This window comes from Buteo buteo, chromosome 20 (genome assembly GCF_964188355.1).
Source record: "Buteo buteo chromosome 20, bButBut1.hap1.1, whole genome shotgun sequence".
NCBI classification, from domain to species: Eukaryota; Metazoa; Chordata; class Aves; order Accipitriformes; family Accipitridae; genus Buteo; species Buteo buteo.
This window is the reverse complement of record NC_134190.1, coordinates 3,631,294-3,654,927: the sequence shown is the minus strand read 5'-3', so window position 1 is coordinate 3,654,927 and position 23,634 is coordinate 3,631,294. Positions and strand designations below refer to the sequence as shown.

The 23,634-nt window shown below is 46.5% G+C and overlaps 1 protein-coding gene across 5 annotated transcripts in view; it reads left to right on the top strand.

Annotated features, from left to right (window-relative positions):
• NFATC1 (nuclear factor of activated T cells 1) overlaps positions 1–23,634 on the top strand; it is a 160,275-nt gene that overhangs the window by 24,931 nt on the left and 111,710 nt on the right. For all 5 annotated transcript variants that reach the window (XM_075052426.1, XM_075052424.1, XM_075052428.1 and 2 more), the window contains exon 4: positions 20,422–20,624. In XM_075052426.1, coding sequence (XP_074908527.1) covers positions 20,422–20,624 — 203 coding nt within the window. The remainder of the gene's footprint in view (positions 1–20,421; positions 20,625–23,634) is intronic.

Genomic DNA, 23,634 nt, shown 5'->3' with positions numbered 1-23,634 from the left:
GAGTGGATGTGGAAAAAATGGTGTTAGCTGCTTTCCCCTTCCCTCTCTGGGTCTGTCAGGGAAGAGAAGAGGGCATATTCTCGTTAGCAAGCAGTGATTCAACTTGTCATGCGACGGTGGACTTCCTCTCTGTGCTGCTCTTAAATTCTTTTTAGAAGACAGCGTCACCCTTTTATCCAGATGGAAATATAATCCTTTCTTATGGTGAAGATATAAAGACATTGGCAAGCACCTGTTAGCCAGGTTGCAATTAATAGCACGAAGCCACGCAACCATACAACAAACCAGACAGGGAGCCTACACTTTATAGCCTTGTTTTAGACAGCCGGTACTTCTTAAGAATAAATCTAAGCTGAATGGCTTTCTCACTTCTTGCATCTGTATAGTTAAAGCTAACCTCAAACTAGCAGACAGATAATCAAAACTGAAAAGTAGAATGATTTGGCAGGTGTTTTAAGGCTGCTATTGCTTCTATAAATCCAACAAATGGAAGAAAGCCCATTGAAAGCTTTTTATCGCAGTTTTTCATCATTAGAAGATCATATTTTGGGAATGGGGGAGTTTCTCTTTTTTTGGTATTTCAGATGAAGTTGGTCCCACAGGGTAGGTCCACAACCGCAGCCGTATAAGTAGCTTACGGCCTCCCTGAGAAGGGCCAAGTCCAGAAGGGAGCCGTTCTGGAAAGTGTGCTGCTGTCAGCCGGTGAAGATTTCATGACCCTGAGAATGTAACTTCAGCTCTGATTTACGAGCAGTCCTGGGGACAGGCCTCTGCTGTTCGGTGCAACAGCACTTTCCAAAAGAAAAACGAAATTTCCACCAGCCAGCGCTCGGGGGATGCGCTCTGCTCTCCTTTAAAAATGATACCTCGCCCACGCTCGGCCTGACGGACGCCGCTGTACACATCCCGGCTGTTAGGATGCCGAGATATTCAATCTGGCTTTCCAGCCCGGAGGATTTAGCCCAACATCCTAGGTTTGTTGTCAGTTTGGACTCGCTGGCTGCCGGCAGAGCAGAAGTTAGTGGTGGCCTTGAGGGAGGAGGGGATGGAAAGTGTTCCCGCTCCTCCGCCGTTGCTGTCTCCATTCCCTCGGGAAACGGGATGATGATATCAGCTCCCGGCTTTCCTCTTCCTTGGCCTTTCCCTGTTTCTCTTCTGCCTCGTCCTTTGTGACAAGGGAGTTGGTGGCATTGCTCTCACTGCATTGGGTATCTTCTAGCTGTCTGCTGGTGGTGACTGATAAGGCAAAGACCTTCTAGATTAGACCTGGGAAGGAAGCAGAGGAATCATCGTTATCTCCACCGCTGCTCACGGAGCCGTCCTTTCTGCGTCCCTTGTTGGGCTGGTTTTGCTGACCAGCAGCGCGCGCACCCCGAGTGTCTAGAAGCAACGGGACCGAAGTCTCTGCAAGACCGAGAAAGACAGAACATAAATGTAGTAGGCTTTCTTTTACTCTTTATTTACTTTGTCCTCAGGTCTCGCGCTGCATCCTTTCAGTCAGTGAATTGTTTGCAGTGTGGACAGAGTTTTCTCTGCACATCGCCTGAAAGGGCGATTCATCATTATTTTGGAAGCGTACCTCAAAAACGTGTATTACGGCTCTCCAGGGAGGAATCAGGACTCATCCTTGACTGTTTGAGTGCTATGCTTTTTTTTGTCCTTTCCACCCCTTTTGCCCCCTGCTTAATACTGCATCACTCCTGCTAAAAGTCGCAGACGCCACGTCTCTTGCTCTGTCTCCAAATTTTCTTTCTAGAAGTTGTCATTCCCCTTTACTGCAAGCGGTCAAGTCTCAAGCAAGATAAGAAAAATCCCCCTTGCTTTGTTTTTTCTACATAACTAAATAAAGTGCAAGTGTGTCTGTGGGTCTGGGGAGTATCTGTCAGTGGGTGGTGTTCAGTGAAGATGGAAACAAAAAAATTAATATAATCAGGAGTTGAAATAGGTGATTTCTTTGCAGCGGTGTGTTAGGAAAATACCTGCACGAGCTGCAGCAACCCCGCAAAGACGTTTGTGGTGCTGCTAGTGAGGCTGCTGCAAATGTGCTTACAAAGCTAAATGTTCCCAGTTCCTTCCTTTTTACTCTCTGTAAAGATCTGCTAGAGCTCAGGAGCCCGTAGTGTGATCTGTTTGCTCTTGTATTTCTTTTTTTAAAAAGTATTAGAAAGAAATGGTTCAGCTTAAGTGATACAAGAAGCGAAAAACAACAGCCAGTGAGATTCCTGAGGGTTTTGGCACATTTGAAAGCTTAAAAAATGGTCATAATGTAAAAACAAAAATTGGCAATTGCTTAATTCATGCTCTAATAGATCTTTGTCTTTTGGGAACATTATTCGAATGCCTGAACTATTCATGTTAAAAAATGGCCCCTGCATCTGCATAGTGGTTGCTCTCTCACAAGGACAATTGGTGGCGGTGGCAGTGGGGTTTTTTCCCAGTAAATTTGTGGGGAACTCCTAGAAGTGAGGAGAGGCACAGAATCAGAAGGCTGCAGTTTTGCAGACCTCTCTGAGCTTCAGCAGCTCTTCTTCTGCCCTTCCAGCATCCGAGAAGGAGCTGCAGATGCTTTTGGTTAGCCAAAAGAGGCTACCAGTGTTGCTACAAATGGGTATCTGCTTTTCTAAAGAAAAATACAACATGGGTAGACCTTTTGCTTGCCTCAAATTACCAGACCACATTCAAAGCAGCTCCTGAAGTCAATCAGCTTAGTCTGTTTAATTCAAGCGCGTGGTTAGGAGTTTGCTGACCCTTAGTTTAGCTGTTTTTGAGAAAATAAGAGGTAAGATGCTGAGGACTGGGCTTAAAATGGCTTTACAGGGAGGTTCAGATGATATGTGAGGCTGTGGTCTGGGCGTGAACCACAGTTGTTACTTGACTTAGTTTTGGTTGCAGTTGAGAAGACCTACACCAAAGTTACCAATCAGCAAATCTGCTCCAGACTTGTCAGATTATTGCACATTGACATGTGCCCAAAAGCTGAAATGAAACACGGTTGAAATTAAAATGCAGCTTTACCAAAAGCCAGATGCTTCATTATGAGCTGAGCTAACCTACCTGCCAAATACTGCTAACCTGCATGAGGCAGGTGATTAATTTTTTACAAGTCTGCTTTGGCAACTAGACATCTGTCCTCTATTCCTAAAAGTAATATCTCAGGGCAAACGAATTTTTTTTTCTCTTGGTACTCCAAATTACATAAAACATACATATCATGAAAATTATATTGTGTGCATTCTGTATGAAGATACACTGGGGGCCAGTATTTCAGATCACTTTCACACCAGTGTAACTCCATTGGAATAATTTCTGGTTTTATACTTTCTAATTTTTATGTGTAAGAAGAGTAAAAAAATCACATCCGTAACATACCTTGTAATCTGGAATGTCAGTATATGTGGTTATAATATAGATTTTCCATTTTAATCAGTCATCGTTCCAACTAACAGGCTGAATCAGTGGAAAATATGGTGTCAAATTACTCAGTTGCTCTCTCGAAGTACGTTGCAGCTTTCATTATGAGCAGGGGTTTATCATTTCTTTCCTTGTGTAGAATAGCTCGAGATCTTCTTTGATGCGTGCCGTGAAAGGGAGATGATCCATTTCAGCATCTGCTATATACATACACATAAGTAAAATACGTTGCATGCTGTCAGTGCAGGGAAATCAAATAAACTTTCTCCTCCCTCCACATGTTTAAGAAATAATTTAGCAGGAGTTGCATATTTTCACTGAAACAGTTGAAACACGCTAGTGATCAATTTACTTGCACATGGTAAAAATAATACAGGTTGCAGACAGATTTGTAATACAGTTTTTAAACACCTGTTTTTAATGTTTCAGTACCCAATAAAGCGGAGGAACTCCTGCTTTTGGTTTGCATGCAGACATTATGTACATTAGGATTGAAAAGTCTACTGCCTAGGTTTCAGATGCAGCCCTGTTCAGAGCAGTAAACAACACTTGCAGGCACAGGGTGGGTACGTTTTGGGGAGTTCCTCGGCACTTCAGTTACAGACGCTGAAGTCCCCCTCGATGAGTTTGGCTCTTCGGGGCACTGATGACACGGTGTTACTACCAAACGTGAATCCTGGCGAAAACCCATCGTCCTCACCAGGAAGGGAGCTCCTCCCTTGCCACTCGCAATCCTATTCCTGTAAAAACATTGCTGGTCCAGTTCTGTGCAACGTAAGGGAAAAAATGTAAAAGAGATCGAGCAAAGTGATCTTTCTATTACAGCGCAACAGAGCACTTAAGTACATCCTTAAATTTTCATAAAGTGGGTGTAAATGTTGAACAAGTGCTTAAGTCTTCTTAAGCAAGGATACATTGATCAACTGGTAATTAATTGTGTCACTTATTGCCGCTCAGGTTACTCAGCTGCAAAATCTGGATTAAGACACTTTCACTGCCTTGCACGGGTGGGTGTTACAAGAGATTGGGTGTCACGTGTGAGCATGTGGGGCTGCCAACTGCCCGAAAATAGCATGAGAAAGGGGAGCAAGTTGCAGCATCTCTGCTCAGTTCTTGCAGACCTCTTTGCTGCTTCTCAGGAGATCCATTAAGTTTTCTCTCTTAAAAATCTGGTGCACTTTGGGCATCGGTTGCAGGTTCCCCCTGTGTTGCTGCTTCCTTCTGATGGTCTTCAAGTGAATGCTATTAACTGGAACCTCCTTTTCCTCTGCCTTCAGTCGCTTTGGTTTTGGGATCCTTTAGGATGATTGCATCTTCTTCTTGTTCTGCCACCGTTATGCCTGCCCACATCTAATGGGGGTGAAGTCCCTGTGTTTCTGAAGCTTTTACTGGGTGTCTTGGCAGCAAGTCAGGCATAATGATGCTAGAGCCAAGCTTCCCATCACCGTCCAAAATCTTCTCATTACTTTCCTTTGTCTTTGGGCAAACTGCACCTTTCTTCATGTCATTTCAGTCTGTAATTTAGACCGGTCACCGAAGTCTGCTATATTTAGCTGATTCCTGTGCCTGCATCAAAATAGCAGTATCGGCGTACCATGCGTGTTCCGCGCAGGACACGGATGCCCATACTCGCCGTACGTAGTAAGCCGCGCGTTCCCATCCCCTCGGCTCTCTGCCCGTGAAAGGACAGCGGCTAGCGTTCGGGAAGCCCGCAGCGTATCGTGGCTGTGCAAATAGATAAATAGCGTGAAGGGAGCGGGTCGGACGGGAGATCACGTTTCGTCGCTGGAGAGCTGCTCGGAGCCGAGCCATGCGTGAAGCCCGGGCGCAGCTCCGGCGCAAAGGGTCAGCCCCGAGTTTTCATCCCCCTCTTCGGTCTTCTTCACCCGAGGCCGGCGCTTGGTTTAGCGCCGCAAGGAGAGAGACCCCCGAGACGGTCGCGACGTGTCGGGATCAAGAAGCTCGAGCGGGGCGGAGGAGGGAACGCGAAGAGCCCGTTTCAGAGGAGAGACCGACCGTTGCCGAAAGCCAGCGCCGGCGAGCGGGTTGGCGCGCGCCGGCGGGGCGCTGGATGCGACCGCGGGGCGAGGGGAACGGGCGCTGCGTGGGTGCTGCCGGCGGCGCCCCTGGCACGGCGGGCAGCACCGGGGCCGGCGGCGGGGGGCCGAGCTCCTGCTGCCATCCCTCCCCTTCGTTCCCTGCAGATCTTGGCCCGGCGCGTTGTTGTTATGATCGCTATGGAAATAATTTCAATGTGTTTTGTAGTTCTGAGATGCTGCGTCTTGCGTTGTTTGGCCGGAAAGCTGCTTGACTGGTTTTAGAGGGTGGCTGTACATGCATAAACACTGGCTGATTTTTTTCGGGGTGGAAAGTAGGAGATTCGCAGCATGGTTTTAATTAGAATCGCTCATTTAGTCTTTCACTGCAGTGTGTTCTGTAGTTGAAAGATAATTTAATTTTCTTTGTTTTGGAAGATTTTCGTGCTTGTCTGTGTGAAATGTCTTTATTTACTGTGCCTCATTGTGCTTTGTGCATAGCTTTGATTGTGAGGAGAGTCAAAACCAAAAACTTCCCTGGGCTGTATTATTTTCCACCTGCTGTGGCTTTTAATACGGTCTCACTGCTATATGTGTACTAAGTGCCTGCATTTCTAGGAGAAAAACACCAGAGAAAATTGGCAAAGCATGCAGGGTTAGATTTAGCCATAAAACTCTCATTGACTTGAAGAGGAATAGCACGTCTGAAAGTTGGGAAGTGCTGAAGAAGTGTAACTGGTATGGGTCAGTTTGGTTTTTCGTCTTGGAGAAGTCCACAGAAGGTAACACTTCTTGAAAAAAAGGGGAAAATAAAAAAAATCCTGCTGCACTTTGCAGAACTCTGCATTAAGGTTTTTTTAACACCTCCTGTGCTACGGAGAGTATTTGGTCTGGTGGAAACACAATGCAGCAGACGTATTTAGTGCTTGTCATCTCAGAATAAAAAAAAGCTACATAAAATATGTAAACCTCTCCCCATATATGCAGGAATTCATAAAATGGCTTGGCATGTGCAGCTTTTAAAAAAAAATAGAGGTGGCATTTATTCATCAATAATCCTTAATAATCCTGCAATGATTTTCCAAATGGCTTTCAAATTAATTTTCAACGACTTCTCTTGCAATGATGTTGTTTTCATTATGTGGGCCTTATGTGTCGTAGCTCTTATTCTGCAGTAATACAATATTCCTCAATATAGACTCAAATATTGTTACTGAATATAGGTTATAGAGTATTATTGACTACAAAATGGCAGACAGTTACAGAATTTACATGAACTCCACCCATAGCTGCAAACATGAGCTGCCAGGGACAAACAAATTTAGACCGCAACTTGCAGACACATGTGCTAGCATCTAGGTACACAAGTAATCTCAAGCACATGTCCTGAACACATCAAAGCCTCATTTTCTAATCCCTCCCGGTTGTGAGGAAAACCTTAAAATATGTGAACTGACATAGCCCCACTGCTGGCTGCAAGAGCCCTAGTTGAAATGGAGGCAGGTCGGAGAGGTTTTGCAAAGAGCAAGACGATGCAGGGGCAATGCTAGCGCTGGGCTATGGCTCTGCAGTTTTCCTAGTGTAAACGAAGCCCCTGAAACTCTCAGCCCAAATAGATTTTGCACAAGTAGTTGCTCTAATCGCAGGCCAGCGTTAACCTAGAAGCCTGGCCGTAATAGCAGATGTTTTTAGGAAAATTGTCTGATGAGTAAAAGTTCTGTTGCTCCAGTCTAGAGGAAAATAACGTAAATAAAGAAAAATATGATGAAATTTGGCCTTTAGCCTCCTGTATCTCCGATTATTAGTGAATTCTCTTTTCCCTTTTTGTATTAGAAAGGTATGTAATACATGTTTGAATTCAAGATATAAATGAACATCACCGGGAATAGCGCTCGGGACTGTTTTATTACGATTTTAACACGCACTCCAGTTTTGAAACAACAGCAACAGCAAGGCCACCCAAAATGTACCTGATGCTGCTCCAGAATTTCCCGTGTGCCCCAGAGCTGAGGTCGGGAGCACTGCTGGGACCGGGGAGTGGAGGGTTGCTGCGGTCTTTGCAGGCGAATGTGTTGCTCCTCGCTGCGTCTCTCCGCTGAGGGAGGGAGGGCTTATTAGTCCGCGACCACCCGCTGCCCGCCCTGCGTTACGGCTGACTCTTAGGTCTGGGGTACATCACCCCCCCAAAAATCAGGGTGGAGAAGCCGAAGTTAAGCTGTGGTGGAGCTGACTTTGACCTTTCCTTCTGGGATTGCAAAGGGCTGCACAGTCCCACCGTTCGGGTCGATGGGCTCGTACCCCTGCCGTGAAAAGCTGCGGGCGACCGCCCGAAACGCGGGACGGTGAGGGGCGAAGCCTCGTGCCCGCAGTGGGCCCCGCCGCTGCTGCGGGGGTCTTCTCATGGCAGCCCTGCTCCACGTCTCGTGGGGCGAAGCGCGGTGCGCCTTACTTGCGGCGCTGCCCTGGGTTCGCGGGACACGCGTGCTTTGAAGCACGTCCCGGGCGGGTTGCAGGGGCGACTCTACGCTTTGGGTTTATTTGGCTAACCGTAGATGTCTGCAGCTGAGCTAATTGCCTTAGTTTCCCTCTGTAATCAGGGGAAGGCTTGTCGGTGTAGAGCTTAGGGAGCTATTAATTTTACTCTGGTGTGAACGTCTGAAGCAGCTCAGGTAAGTCACACCTTCAGAGTGCGTGTCTCGTTTTGCTGGCTGTGAAGGCGGCCAAGGTGACTAGACCCTGTTGTTTTCCAGCCCGTGTGTGTTAAAGGTAGGTGACGTGAATCACCCGGCTTTTCCCTGTTTCTTTTTGACTTGATGCGTCGTGTATAATTATATGTAACCGGGCCCAGCAGGCTTTAAGCTCTTACCAGTTCGCCAGGACCGTGGTTTGTTTCTTGGGTTGGATACCCAAGTAAGGCTTGAGCGTGCCTTTTAAGATTTCGGCGTTCCTATCTCTGGCTTGGGTCTTGGCCCATGCCAGAGCCTGGTGTTTGAAATCAACAGGTCGGTATAGATGCTGTCTTGCTTTGGGTGTAAAAAACACAGATCCTGGTCACCAGTACACATCGTACCTCCCTTCAAAGGAGAAAGCGTTACCCTCAGTGTCCTCCTCACATCCCAGTCGTGCACTGACACCCTGCTACACCGACTGCAGCAAGGTGTCGTCCATTTGCAGCAGCAGATAAGCAACTCTGTAAAGCTTTTATTGGCAAGTTCTGCCATTAATATTTGCAACATCTCATTTGGCTGTCTTACTAGCTTTAAACGGGGTTGTGGTATTAGCTTGTCGGTATTTGGATGAAATTCTAGTGCAACAGCTGTTGCTAAATAATGTTACTCAACATGACAATATTTAGAACCATCGATTGAAAATAGTCCATATATGTTGAGAAAGCTTATTTAAGAGTCTTTCATGCTGATTTTATATACTTGCTGTTGGAGATCACAGGCCTTTCAGTTCATTTTAGCCTTTGTGGCCTGTTGGGCAGAGCTGCTCATGTTATGCTTGTTGGTCAGAGTCTGGTCTGTTGCATCCGTTATTTTTTTTTGGTAAAACAAGTGATAGCAACCAACGGCATCATCGTTGCTCTCAAACAACTCACAGTGTGGAATCCAGTCTCTCTGGATTTTTCACAGTTTAATCAGACTGTCTTGGAGGTCAAAACCTTGAAGCCGAGCTATAAGATAGACCTGACCTATTTTTATTCCTGCATTAAGATGCTTTCCGTGGAAGGCATGCTCTCAGATAAAACTGCAGCGTAATCGGAGCTGTAGGACCAGGTGGATCAAAGGTGGCTTGTGGAAGGAGAGTAGGACCAGAAGTGTGTAGTGACCTGGCAAAACACACTGCCCTTTTCTGCTCTGAGACAGGAGTCACAAATAGCATGCTTATGAATCTCGTGCAAGTGATGACAGCACTTTTTGGGGGTTGAAACAACGGAAGCGGAACCTGTCTTGAGGAACGTACACGTGCAGACAGCACTTTTCTGACTCCGAAAAGCAAGGGGGTTGCATTAATCTGCTTTATTCCCTGAGGAATGTGGGTGTAAATCGCACGAGGATTTGAAACAGAGGGCTGGGAAGCGCTGCATTTTCTGTAGTGAAGAAGGGGTTACCCGGCCACATGGCAGAGTTACTGGCTTTTATTTTATAAGAAGGCTGAAGCACAAATTGATTAAACATAGAGCAGGCTGGAAATATGTAAAAACTTGTTATGAAATTTTCTCTGCTCTAATCGAGTCATGTATCTGTGATGAAGCAAAAACTATCTGGCAGAGCTAGAGACAGGAACTCGATCACCCTATGCCCAGCTCGCTGCTCCTTCAGCCACAAAGCCATCCTTGCTCTGTGCTTTTATAAAATGCCTTGAAATGCTTTCCTTCTTTTAATTCACTTCTACATTAAAAAAAAAAAAAATGGACAGAGGTACTGGGAAATTTGGAAGCTATCGGTATTCATGTGACTTGCAGAAGAAGCGAGGAGGTTTATTTCAGACCTTCAGACAGGCTCCCTTCCCACTCCCTCCTTTCCCCAAACACAGAAAGCAGTCAGGGCTTGACTCATGGACTGTCTGATTATAATAAGTCCCACTTGGGACATACAGCTATATAGCGTGCTAGTGCACTACGTGCTTTGTCTGCCTCTATCATTGAGTTTTCAGTTCCTGCTCTGCGCTGTGGCCTTTGACTCCGATGGCTAATTAAATAGAAAGATGTCTTACATAAGAATTTTTTTGTCTTTTTAAAGGAGTTCTTGGCAAATCAGAGAAATTAAGAATTGGAAGCGTATTTATAGTAATTTTCATGGCAACAGAACAGTAAGTCCAGTATTCATATTATGAATATGGCTCAGTATTTATAGCTCTCCAAATATTTACAGAGATAAAGCCTTTAAACATAGCCCCAGCTTTCTGTCTTCAGCAGCAGTTTAAATAAATGTCATTTGGATAGGAGTTAAAATTTAGGGGGAAAGCAACCATTTCTGGTCTAATACTGTCTCACTGGTGTCTGTGAACCCTAGAGCTATTTTGCCTGGAACTGTGTTGCCCCTGTCCCGTGGGAGCCAGTGTTCATCTTGATGTGCAGGAAAAGCACCTCAGAAGCATGGACCCTTAAGCAGAGAACCCCTGGGGGTAGCTGGGCCCCCCATGAATTTGCAGGGGTGGGAATTCATAGAACAGAATCATAGAGTCATTTAGGTTGGAAAAGACCTTCGAGATCATCGAGTCCAACCATCAACCATGCCCACTGAACCATGTCCTGAAGTACCCCGTCCACTCGCTTTTTGAATACCTCCAGGGATGGTGACTCAACCACTTCCCTGGGCAGCCCATTCCAATGTTTGACAACCCTCTCAGTAAAAAAATTTTTCCAAATATCTAACCTAAATCTCCCTTGCCTCAACTTGAGGCCGTTTCCTCTTGTCCTATTCAAAGGCACGCAGTTACTGCCAGCGAGCCACCGAGCGATAACGCGGCATTCGGAGCGCGGGGGGGGCGGTTGTCCCAGGTTGGGAGAAGTCGCCGATGGATATCGGCAGTGGCACGGTGCCGTGGCTGGGATGGGCATCGTGCCCGTCCCGCTTGTGCCGACGGCACCTGACGCGCACCGCGGGACGCCGGGCCAGCCTGCGCTCTCGCCCGCGAACGGGAGCTCGCTGGATGCGAGCGATGCTTCAGCGGCATGACAAAAGGCAGCTTGGCGAGTATGAGCTTGCCCGGGGTATCTGCCTAAGAATATGTAATAAATTCCTGTCACGGTGATTTTGGGTTTTTTTTGTTTTATTTTTTAACTCTTACATGGCCACGGGTGCGACTGTCCAAATGGAGAGCCGTGAAGGAAGCCGGGGGCCAATGTTTGAGTGGGAACCGCGCAGACTGAGCGGTTGGGGAGGTTCAGGGAGGGCACTGCTGCCTTGGACTTCCCCGCCCCAGACCTGGATTTTTAATCCGCGGTTTCCAGAGCCCTTCGCTCTTGTTGTCAGCGTGCATTTGCTTAATTGCGATTGGAAAGCGGCCCGCGCTTCGGCTTCGTGGTGCTGAGGATCCCACTCAGACGCAACCTCCCGCAGGCCGCGAGGGCGGCGAGCCCCCGAAGGCCGCACGTGGCGGCCATGCTGCAGGACAAGCTGGCTGAGGGGAAGGTTGTCCTCCCGCCTGAGGGCCGGCGGCAGAGCCCCTCGGGGAAGCACGGGGCTGTTTACGAAGAGGAAATTTCCTCCTCGAAGCGGACTGCCTGGCGTGGGGGCCACCTCCGTCCCTCCACGGGGGGAACGACTCTCCCCGGCCCAGTCCTACGAGGAGGTTTTGGAAGCTCCCGTGGGCGCCCTCGTAGAGACGGGCCGGGGCGCGGAGAGGGCTGGCTGCCTCCGGTCGCCTGGAAGCGGGGCTGGGGAGTGTGATGAGGGGACAAGGATTTGGGGGAGGACATCTCTGTGGTCTCCTGGTAGAAGATGGCGTGACAGCAGTAACGATTGCCCGGTGTCCCAGTGAATAAGGTGCCCAGGACCTACAAATTTTGTTCTGTTAGTAACTCCATTCCTGATGGGCATCCCTCTTGTGAGTCTAACAGTTGTAGGAGGCGTGTGACTTGGGTTGGTTTCTAGGTACGTGTATTTTTGAGGAGTAAAATCCTTCCTAGAAATAGGGAGCAGCGTCTTGCGGCTGTTTAGACAAGGAGGTTTCATGGCTGTGCTGAGAGCCAGCAGCCACGAAGGCTGTTTTTCCCTGGATAGAGACCGAAATTACTTGTGAGCCAGTGACTGAGTGTGCAGCATCTCTATTGCATTAAGATTAATAATTCCTCACAGCGTATTTGCAGCTGGAAGTTTTATATAGATCTTTATTCATCATGATGTGAACAGCTGCTCTTTTGCTGCACTGTTGAATTAAAGTCCAAGTGGCAGCGCTAGAAAGTGCCACATAAAACACACTCCTGCTGTTTTCCATTCACTCCTTCTCCTGTCCAGCTCTCACCCGCTGCCCAGGCTTAGCCCTTTGCGGGAGCAAGCCATCTTATTTTTATTTGTGGACCAGCTCTGACTGTATTTGGATCTTAAAACAGAGTCTGAGTGAATCGAAGGAAAATTAGTTTTAGAAAGGAAAAATAAATCTTGAAAGTAGCAGAAAAAACTGTAGGAATTCCTGTTACATTTTTATTTGAAGTGAGGGGCTAAGGGGTAGTGGCATGTATGTTAAGTCACACAGGGCATAAATGATACACTTTGTTTGGTTAACTGTGTCAGATAAAATTCAGCAGAAGCTATCACAGCCAGAGGGTCACCTCAGCTCCTAAGGAGGTGTTTTATTTTCTTTTTTTTCTTTATTCTGAAGTCTGTCTGCTCTGCTGTTTTGAATGAGACGTTCCTCTTTTTTTGGCTCGTGCTCTCGCCAGAGAACAGAGTATACAGGAGCATCCGAGTGGCCCAAGTTTAGCACCTCTATTTTGAATCCACACTGACAAGTGGTCTGGAGCTGAGCTTTGCACCTCATCCAAAAACTGGCACCCGCTATTGAGTGCCTGGTTGCTGGCAAAGGGAAGAGGTACCTGGTCAGCATGATGTGCCTGTCTGCGTCCTAGGCACGCTGTGGGCTGCAGCAGCCCACGTCCTTCTGGGCCAGAGACCTAAAAAACACGAAGGGCACACGGGTGGTACGGCAGTGCCTGAAACACGTACGCCTGCAGAGCGTGATGCTGAAGGCGGAGAGAAACAGCCGGAAAGAGGCAGGGATGCCGCGAGAGCCCGCAGTGAGTCGAGCGCCGCGGTGGTTTATTGGTGCCGAATCGGCACTGCCAGGGCTGGTCCTCACCCCGCGGGGTCCTGCGTCTCGCAGCTGGGGGCTGCCAGCCCTTGCCCAGAGCCCGCTTTCGAGCACAGAGTACAGCTGCCTGCTGGTTCCCTGCCGCTGCCTTGGGGTGCCCGGTGCACCCCCTGATCTACAGGAGGGATGCCTGGCTTCCTTCTTGAGCAGAGAAGTCTGGGGTGGTTTGAGTCCTGCTTAGTCAATAAGCCATCTCCCATGGGTGGGTTTAGATTAGATGGAAGGAAGAAGTCCTTCCCTGTGAGGGTGGTGAGGTGCTGGAGCAGGTTGCCCAGAGAGGTTGTGGCTGCCCCATCCCTGGCAGTGTTCAAGGCCAGGTTGGATGGGGCTTGGAGCAACCTGGTCTAGTGGAAGGTGTCCCTGCTCATGGCAGGGGGGTTGGAACTAGGTGATCTTTCAGGTCCCTTCCAACCCAAACCATTCTATGATTCTTTGGCACTTGGTGTTAAGCCCTTTGGTTTTGGAGACAAGGCCGAGTGGAGAGTCTCTACAGTCCCCTGCCTCAGGGCACCTGAGGTGTGTTTTTTCTTCAAGCCTCCCCTAGCAAAGGAATTCGGAGCCAAAACGGGGCGAAATAGGTGGGGGGTATTTTGTGATGAGGAGGGCAGTCTTTTCAGGTCTTTTTTTTTTTCCCCAGAGCCGTAGGTTGCTGGCTCCCTGAGCCTTCAGCAGCAGGTCCGCAGGCATTTTCAGCCCAGGGGCACGGAGGCAGGGCGGTTCGGCGGCTGCCCAGGCAAAGGTCGGGCAGGATCTCTGCAGTGCACACAAGAATAGATGCCCCGGTCTCCTGACCTTGCCCTCAGTGCCTTTGCTTCACATGACAGTCATTGCCTGCAAGACCAACATTTCCCTCTTCCTGTTGAAACCCATGATGCAACAGCTTACGTCTTCCAGTGCTTCTACAGGGTAGCTAAAAGTAAATTCTTTTTCTTAAAAATCAAATTGATGACCCTCTTTTTATGCATGCTTGGTGCTCACAGCTAAAATCAATACCCAAAATATTTGCGCACTTTCTTTGTCGTTTAAACAGTCTGACCTTCAATTTGGTTTTAAAAAATCGGGACACTGGGGGCTCCCTGATGTTATTTTTTTGAGGCTGTATATTAGGTACACTTTTAAAACATGGCAATTTGTTTCATTTTTTCATTCATCATGTGCAGTTACTGTAACAAAAAAAAGGCCTACTGCTTGAGAAAGTTAGTAATAAAACTATTTGGTGTGCAGCTCCCAAAGCTCTGGCTTAAAGAGACAAGCAGCAATTACTCTAAAAATGTCACTATTTTATAGATTTTATCCTGTTTGACCTTTTTGAAAGCATTGGAATGATGTTCCAAAACATTGATTAGAAAAAAAGGGGAAGATGCCCCCTTTCCCCAGACTGGCTGTTTAGTCTCACTAATGATTCTCTACAGACTGACTCAGGGTATTCCTTGAACAGTTCTGGGAATGGAAGTGGGACAGATGGACGTGTAAGACATTGCTGGTAAGCTCTGCAGTTCCTGCTGCAAGCAGCGTGGCCATCGGTTACATGGTCAGATAAGAAAATGTAGATATTGTTCTTACTATTTTTACAGGCACAAATGGGTGTATTTACTTGTTGTCTTTGTTATGTACCAAACGTACAAAGGACAGGCACACACATCTGTAGACCCATCATTGATATGGGCGTTACCTATGGATTGCTTTGGCACATCATTATAATTAAGGATGCAGCCCCTATTAGCCTGGAGAGTCTCAGGCAGAAGCTGCTGACTAGTTTGGAGAGTGAATACTAAGTCCCTGGTTGTGCCCCACTTTGTTATTAGAGTGGGAGCTCTGCCCTGAATGCATTGGGGCTGGCTAAGCCCTAAATCTGCCACTATGGTCATTTAACATATTTACAGAGTCAGAGTCTGGAGGAATGCACCGCTGTAGGGTTTTTGCAGTCTTTTCCCAGAACTTCCAATAAGTACACTTAAAAGCTATTGTGTAGTGTAGCTCCCTTTTTTCCTGGCAGCGTGGGTGGGTGCAGAGGGTGTACCTGGCTGGTGTGTCCCCTCGGAACGGGACCTTCTTTTGGTGGCCTCCAGGAGCCTCTCCAGGCACAGAGGACTCTTTGTTATGACAGGTAGCTTTCTGAGCATTTCAACAGATGCTTTGGCATGCCAAAAGCATAAAGCACTTGGAAGGGAGCACGCAGAATATTTCAACCGCGTTTCTTAAAATAAATGTCGTGGCTTAAGTAATAGAAGTTTTCCTCACAGACTCTAGAATAACCACCGATGCTGAAATAGCGTTTGAGTTGTTGGACGTGATGTTTGCAAAAATTCCTCAAAATCCAGTAACTATAGCGAGGTTCGGGGAGATTTTGCTTTTTTTTTCTAATGCTCCTATTAAAAGCACCTCACCTCCTCCTGCTCATTGTTTTTCAAGTCTGTTTAATTCTGATCACCAGATTTCATAGATAGGCACCAGGCGTGCGGTTGGAATCCAGGCAGGCTGGATATGCTCACGTCTGTGATAAACCTGAGGTTATCATTGCTGTAGGACTGAATCAGCTAGTACCTTGCAGTCAGATGTTGGCTGCAAGGGGTGAAAGAGAACTGTTTCCCTCCTGCTTTTCTGGCCGCCGGAGGAAGACGCCTGGTGTTCAGCACTGCAGTGCCTGGACGCGTGGAAAACATTCAGCCCTGATGCACGGTGCAGAGCACGTCTCCCCAGGGAAAGGCTGGGATTTGCTTTGGCACCCTGCACCGAGATGAGCAGCAATCCACTGGTGAGAATCAAGACGTGTTGGTGGGAAGAGGGCATTGCGAAAGCGATGACGGAGAGGTGTAGGAATCCCAAGGGAAAGCTTGGTGCGGTGGAGCAGTCGCCCAACCGGTGCAGCCTTTCCCTCGCTCTTGCGTAAGATGATGTAAGGTGACAAAGAGCTTAACTGTGATCGGTCCTGTTCTGGTGTTAATTACCAGTGACTGCATCGCTTTTGATAGAATTAGAGGAGTGTGAAACAGGCCCACAATTAAGTCTGATTCTGATCTTAGCAACTTCAGACAATATAAATGCAAATATCATTTGAGACCAGTTCAAATATTTTTAACAGTGTTGCTCAAAAAAAAAAAAAGAGCAGAGTAGTCAGTGGTCTGTCAGAACAAGAGAACATGACCCACTTTCCTTTCAAAACCAAAACCACTGACCACAGAGGTCTTATCTGCCTACTTAAGTTTTGCCTGCATCTTGCCTTTGTACTAAACCAGGAGACTGCTGTATCGTCACCTTTATTTGGGAAGGAAAACTCATTGAAAAACATTGTGCACCTGATCCTTATTTGCAGCTAAGTCCTTTTACACTTTCACAGCAGGGGAAAGTACAGCTCTTTCCACTTGGATCTACGTATTGCCAAGTAAAGCATGCTCGGTAGGAAAGGCACGTCCTTTATTATGAATGCCATAGCCGAGAGCAGCCTTTGTCACCCATACTCAGCCGCTGAGTTATTAAGAGAAGAGCTTCGGACTGTGTTACACAGAGAAAAAGATAAAAATAGGGTGTCTGACGCATGCATCCCATGTCGCACGCCAGGAAACAGAATCATTATACCACCGAGTACAGTATTCCAGAGCATGCGTGGAAAATATGCATGGATGTGAACACGCGAGATCTTTCTTCACCAAGAAAAATACTCATTCCCCCTTTTCCCCCGTCCCATTTTAGATCTGTCTTGTTTGATATTCCCTTTACCTGTTGACAAATCTAACACCCTAGAGTACCGCAGCTCTGCCTTCGCTGCCACTACTCCCTTCATCGCCTTGCTGAACGATGGGACGGTAATACCACTCTTCTATATCTTGAGGAAGCCACAGAATAGTCTCGCTGCGCCCAGCTGAGAGTAAGCAAAATCTTGCCCGTTCTCCAGACATCTGCAGCGTGGTGAAAACTCCCAAAGCTCAACGCTGTCCGTCACAGAAATCGTGTGCTGGGTGCATAATCTAAAATGAGTCATCCACAGTATGTGCCCCTTTAAATGTTAATCCTTGCATCGTTCTTTTATTGCTTCTGTTGGCATACACAATTATGTGACATAATATAAAAGTAAATAATGTGATGCAATGGGTAAAACTGAAAGGGAAATACGTATTGGAGATCAGATGCCTTCTACCGCAGAATATGACATAAAACTTACAGTGACGTGAGTGCGGATTTTGCCTGTTTTGAGGGCGGCAAAATCAACTGTGTAGTGATTACATTAGTCTTTCTGGATGTTTTTGACACTTCCCAGCTGTTGAAAACTCGTGTTCGTTCAGTGCTGTAACCACTACTTGTCTTCAGGTGCAGCAGTCAGGGAGTAAGTAACTGTGGGTAATGGATCCAAAGCAAAGCCCAGCATGGCTGTACAACAGGGCCTTTAAAAAAAACAAACATAAATCTAGTTTAAAGGTCACAGACCTTAAAAAACAATGCAGAACGTGCATCTGAGATCTTATTTATTTTCCAGCACGTGAATGCTTTTTGGGGAAGGGCAGGTGCGCAAAGCTGAGAACTTTGGGTGTTTGATTGCCTCCTAGTAGGAAGCCTGTGGGAAAAGCACAAGCTGAGACTCAGGAGTAGGTTACGAGATATGGCAGCAGCCGAGTTCAGATTTAAAGATAAAGTCTGAAATAGCAGAACCCAATGCAAGACCAACGTTTTTTCACCCTTTTGCCCGGATTCAGTAAAACATATGGGTACCTCGGTGTGCGATTTTGCTTTTGCTGAATTGAGGTTTGAGTTACTCGCTAGTCTATTTTTACGTTTTAAGCAGCCTTGTAATTCTATATGTGTTTGTTTTAATTTTACACTCCCCATAAAAAGCACCGTCCATGACGAGTTGGAGAAGTGACCGCTGGTAACGCTTAGAAATTTAATCGGCCGGTGTGTCACACTGTCTTACTTTCCCCCCCCTGCAAACTTGCGTGCCGCTCTCCATCAAAAATACCCCGCGATACCTTGCGTCTCCTCTGTCACCTCGGCTTTGCCGCTGAGGCTCTGGAGATGCCGAAGCAGGGTGAGATCAGCCCGGGCCGAATCCAGGTCACTCCACCAGCCCCGCTCGTGCGTGCCGGTGCCGGTAGTGACCGTCCCGGGCTGCGAGGCGGGGGGGGACGGGGTGGTGACGAGGAGGACGGTGGCTTCCCCGTGGCTGCCGGCTGTGCCAGGGAGCCAGGCAGCTCGGGCTACGCGTCCACCTGAGGGGGTTAAAGCCAGAAAGCCCTCTTTTTGCAGCATAGCACTAACGTCGGTGTCACGGGTTGCGGGTGTTCTGCGTGGGGCTGAACCGAGACGCGCGGCCCGCGGCACCCTGCTGAAGGCAACGTGCAGGCTTGGCTCTGCTTTCCTCTCTCTGTCGTTTCGCCGATACCGCAGGTTTTCAAACTGCCGCTAATGTGTTTTCAAATTGACAACGCGGATAGCGAACCCCCCCCCCCCCATATCATATCACAACCCCCTTGGCTCTGAGCTGCCTTCGCGTGGTGTCTCAGCCATGTGGAGCTGATAAAATACCGTAGCACTGGGAATGAGCCTCCTCGTCCTGTCCCTGCATCCTCCCAGTATCCATGCACTTTAGGTAAGGATGTAAAAATCACTATGCTCCATCAAACAAATTAAAGCGCTTCTGTTTTCCTCTTGGCTCTTCTGACCAGAGTGTGGGGTGAAAAATCTGTAGTACACCCAATTAGTGATGGAAGATGTGTCTAGGCACAAGGTCCTTCCTTGCTCATGCATTGGTCACCGTGGTACCTGAAACGTTGCCGTTTTGCATTCCTGTTGCCATCAGCGTGTTTGATAGCAGTGGGAAGGCTTCGTGCCTGTGTTTGCACTCACCAGAATTTTGCAGTGCTCAGGGAGCAAAAGTGACTCAAGATCTTTGTTCTTAATAGCATTCCTGCTGTCAGAAGGTAAAATACCCTGGAGAGATAGGTCTTATATTATTATGAAGCCACAAATTACTTTTTAAGATTTAAGGAGAGTGAAAGCAAGCAAGCGAAACACAAATATCGACAACATTTGATACAGGTTTCACCGCTTGCTTTCAGCTTTATTTAGCTTCGAGCTCGCAAGCGCCATAAATTAAATTCTTGCTCCTCTCAAAATCACAATCAGTGGTCTAATTTTGATCTATCGCATTTAGTGACGATGGATAACTCGTGCCCAAACCCACCTGAACCATTCGCAGAGGAAACCAAACCTACAACAAAGTGAGCAGGTTTGCTCTGTGACAGTGCATCTCGTGGGACAGCCCACTTTGCCCACGCTCCTCTCTCTTATAGTTGCTGCATCCTCCCTTCCCGTGGGACGAGGCTTCACAGCTGACTACTGCAAAAGAACTACTTCTGTGAGACCCATTTCCCAGGGTTGGATGGCAGCGTAAAGCGGAGATTGGAGCTCCTCTGGGGCCAGCACCCGTGGTCTCCTTCACACCAGCATGTACCCAGAGGAGCTTCTTCAGGAGATGGTGGGGATGAGGTCAGGCTCTGCTCCTGCTCCGTCCCCAGCCAGTGGCAGAAATAACTTGTGTTGTCATCAGAGCGGTCACTGTAACATGGATGAGGTTCAAGTCAGGCCCAGTAGCTTCAATGAGATTTTTGTGCGATTATAACAAGAATTTGACACACATGGTGAGCTCCTAGTTGTGTATATGTGATCTGTCTCCACGCTGGCCCAGGAGGTATTTACCAGCATAAAAATCAGTTAATGAGGGGATGTGTCACGAGCAGCAGCCTGCTGCTGCACGAGGGATGACCCAGGAAGCTGGGGGATGGATGAGCTGTGTCCTTTCCACTCACAAACCCCGTCGGTTTTGCCACGCTCAGTACTGGGAGGGAACGTTGACTTCATTGTGGTTTTTGCCAAACACCACGGCAGAATTTATGCAAAGTTTTCTGTGGACGTAGCAGGAGCCCTCAAAAGCTCGCCCCGTCTAAAGTGCCTCGGGTCCTTTAGGATAATGAGACATTTTCTGAGTGCACCTTTTTATTGTACCAATATTACATTACAGGAAAAATGGAAGGGGGGAACTTAACACATAGCACCTGTCACAAGTTCTCTCCTTGAATTAGGCTCTCCTGCTTATAAAAATTTAATTGATTCCTAGCAGTTTATGTGCATGGTGCTCAGTGGGCGTTTTCTGTTCTCTTGCCAGCTACATGGTTACTTAGAAAGCGAGCCGCTCACGCTACAGCTGTTCATTGGGACTGCAGACGACCGCCTGCTGCGACCCCATGCTTTCTACCAGGTTCATCGAATCACCGGGAAGACCGTTTCCACCACCAGCCACGAAACAATACTTTCCAACACCAAAGTCCTGGAAATTCCACTTCTTCCAGAGAACAACATGAGAGCAATGTAAGACCCAGGCACCGTATCTGACTCCTAGCAGTTTCCTCTTGGTTGCCTCATTTCGTTTCTTCTGCATTGGGTTTTGGTTTTATTTTTGTACACACTTTTCCTTCTCCTATCTTTTGGGGTTTTTAAGTATTCTCTGTAATAGTAGGTTTTCACAACTTTGCCAGGACAAATTGCCCCTAATCAGCTTAACAACAAAATGAACTTCACAAATATTTATGACAACCGATTGCTTTCATTCTAGAGTTTCAGCCAATGTGCTTATTTGCCATTTAAAATAAGTATCTCGGTTACCAAGCTGTAAATATCTCCTACCTCAGCTCCTGCATTTAGTTTCTAAATATGACACCTCTTGCTCCTATACGCACTAGCACAAGGAACAGGGCCTATTAAAATTTATCTTTGGATGTCAAAGGAAACTCGTAGAGAGCATTTCCAAGTACCCTAGTAGTTTTCTGAGATGAATAAAACCACTCTTATTTCTTACGTAATAAAAATCAGCATTTTTCATGGCATTTGTTTAGAAGCAAAGCTTGTAGAACTAAGAAGTAAAGGTGATAGCTTACAGATTGGAGTTATTAAACTGGGGTAAGTTTAGTCCTACACAGAAAAGCAGGCATGGATGTCTTAGGATCTTTGAATTAATAGGAGTCTGAGTGATAATTAAGTGCCCCATAGGTCCATTACACACAGTTAAATTTCATTATAGGATTGTATATAAAGGTTCAAATATCCCTCTGTGTATGTGACATACATGAGACCCTCCACATTATTTAATCCCATCCGCTCTGCCCACCTCGTTCAAATGATCCTAGCCCTTGCAGGAGGCATCTGCCTTGGGAGGAATTTGTGTGTGCTTGTGTGCATGTACAGCTCTTGGTGTGTGTATAAATGTGAATGTATTCATGTTTATATATAGATGCGTGCACCTTCGTGTGTATGTATGGGGAGACAGAAAGATAAGTAAGTAGATAGACAGAAAGCAAGGAAGAAATCGTGGCCCCACCAAACCAAATACCATGGGAAAATCTCAGGGAGCTCACTAAAATCACAGTTTCACTCCTTGTCATTCAGACAGTTTGCCGTGCCTTAATAAAGTGAAAAATGGTATCAGGCACCTGAAGTCCTTCCACATGTAGTGGTTATTAGAAGCTGGTTTGCAGTGTCATGTACAACATGCCCCGGGGTGCCTCATGTAAATAGAAGAGCTAGAATGTGTTTAGCTGCATTGCCAGCTGGGCTTAGGGTGATCACTCAAGACCTGAGGACTTCTGTCAGTGCATTGTGTTAAAAGTCACGACAAGCCTGCAAAATTATTGGCCCCTTTTGCTGTCGTTGTAAGCTGGCACAACTCCACTGAGGTTATTGAAATTTCACCAATTTGTACCCACGCCATATTTATTTGGCCCTTTATTTATCCAGTTGGAATCACATTTTTGGCCATCTAGGAACATGATTACCATTTCAATCATCTTTCTCCCTAGAATAAAGGTGGTTACAGAGTTTGGGAGCCAAGCTGAATATTTTTGTGACATTCATGCCAGATCGTAGTAGAGCTCTCTCAAGAACCACAAACAATGCTTTGGCATATATAAGCCTTACACGTCAGTAGTCTAAAACCTCATGTAGCGCTAACAATGAATTGAAATTTGGAGCCAAGGACTTTTCTCACACATACTTTGTGTATTCAGGCCTTAATTCAGTGAAACACTGAAGCTCATCTGCGCATTTAAACTTTTGCACATTTAGCTACTCCTATTGACTTCAGATTTTAATGTCCCAGACTTTACAAGCCTGAATTTCAATGCTTTGTCTCCTCTGAACTTTACTGGCTCTGAACTAATTGTCATTAAATAATTTTTATTTATTTTACAAGTGTTGCTATAGGAGAGACAATATTGAGAAGCACGCTGTTTCTTCCGTATGTTACGGATCTTTGCGTAGAATGTTGATGTGGGGACAAATATTTCATAATTCTTATGGCTTCACCTGCTAATGCGTGTTGTTGAGAAGCTTTAATACTTTCATTAGTTTCTTTGATCATACCAGCAAGGGCCTTTTTGTTATTCTGAAATCCATACTTTAGAAAAAATGCAGATCAAAACTGTGCTGCCATAGTTCTTGTTTGCAGTTTGCTTCAGAACAGAGCTTCAAAGGTCTGGAGGGGGAATTAAACTCTTTGAATGCAAAATAAAATTAAACTATGCATATTCAGTGTAATAAAATGCGTGCCAGAGACCAGTACCCAGAAGAAATTGCCATGTAGGCTTTGTAGTTGTGGCCAAAGCGGAGGTATTTTTGCAGTGGGTTTCTGAGTGCATATGTTTATATATCTTTTGTTCTGGGAACTTCCTCTGTTGAAATTTGCTTTGACAAAAATTCTGACTTGTAAACTCATCCAGGAGAAAAGCAAAGTTAAAAAAAGGAGAGAGAGGTCAGAAACAGTAATAGTTCTATCTGATGAAAAGCATGTTTTTCCCTAATGTGGAGGGAGGACTCTGAGTTTAGTTTTTTTCATGCAGAGCTTCAGCTCGACACTCAGTTTGGGAGTATTTCCAACTCATTCAAATACAAACACCTTGACAGTAGAACTGACCCCAGGGAGAGCTGTAGTCATTAATAAGCATTTTCAGGACTTTGCCCTAGAATAAAAATCATGTCAGATTTTTCTCCAAATTAGCTGTAACAAGTGAAATTGTAAGTAACGCTGCATTCTAGGTTAGTAACACTTTGTGCATTACCATCTCATCCCATTGACTTTCCTGGTCTCGCTATTTTGGGGGGGCTTTGGTTAATCTGTAACCACCATCCTTTTAGAAAGTCTTTTAGACTTTCTTCCTCTGGGAACTGAAGTAACATCCTATACTTGTATGCTCAACAGCAGCTACTGTCTGTTACTACAGATAGCCCCAACTTAGCTACTTGTGGATGCCAGTACTAGGCTTAACAAAGTCTGCTGTGTTCAGCCTGGTCATTGGGTCATGCCTGACTCAGATTTTTAAGAAGGATG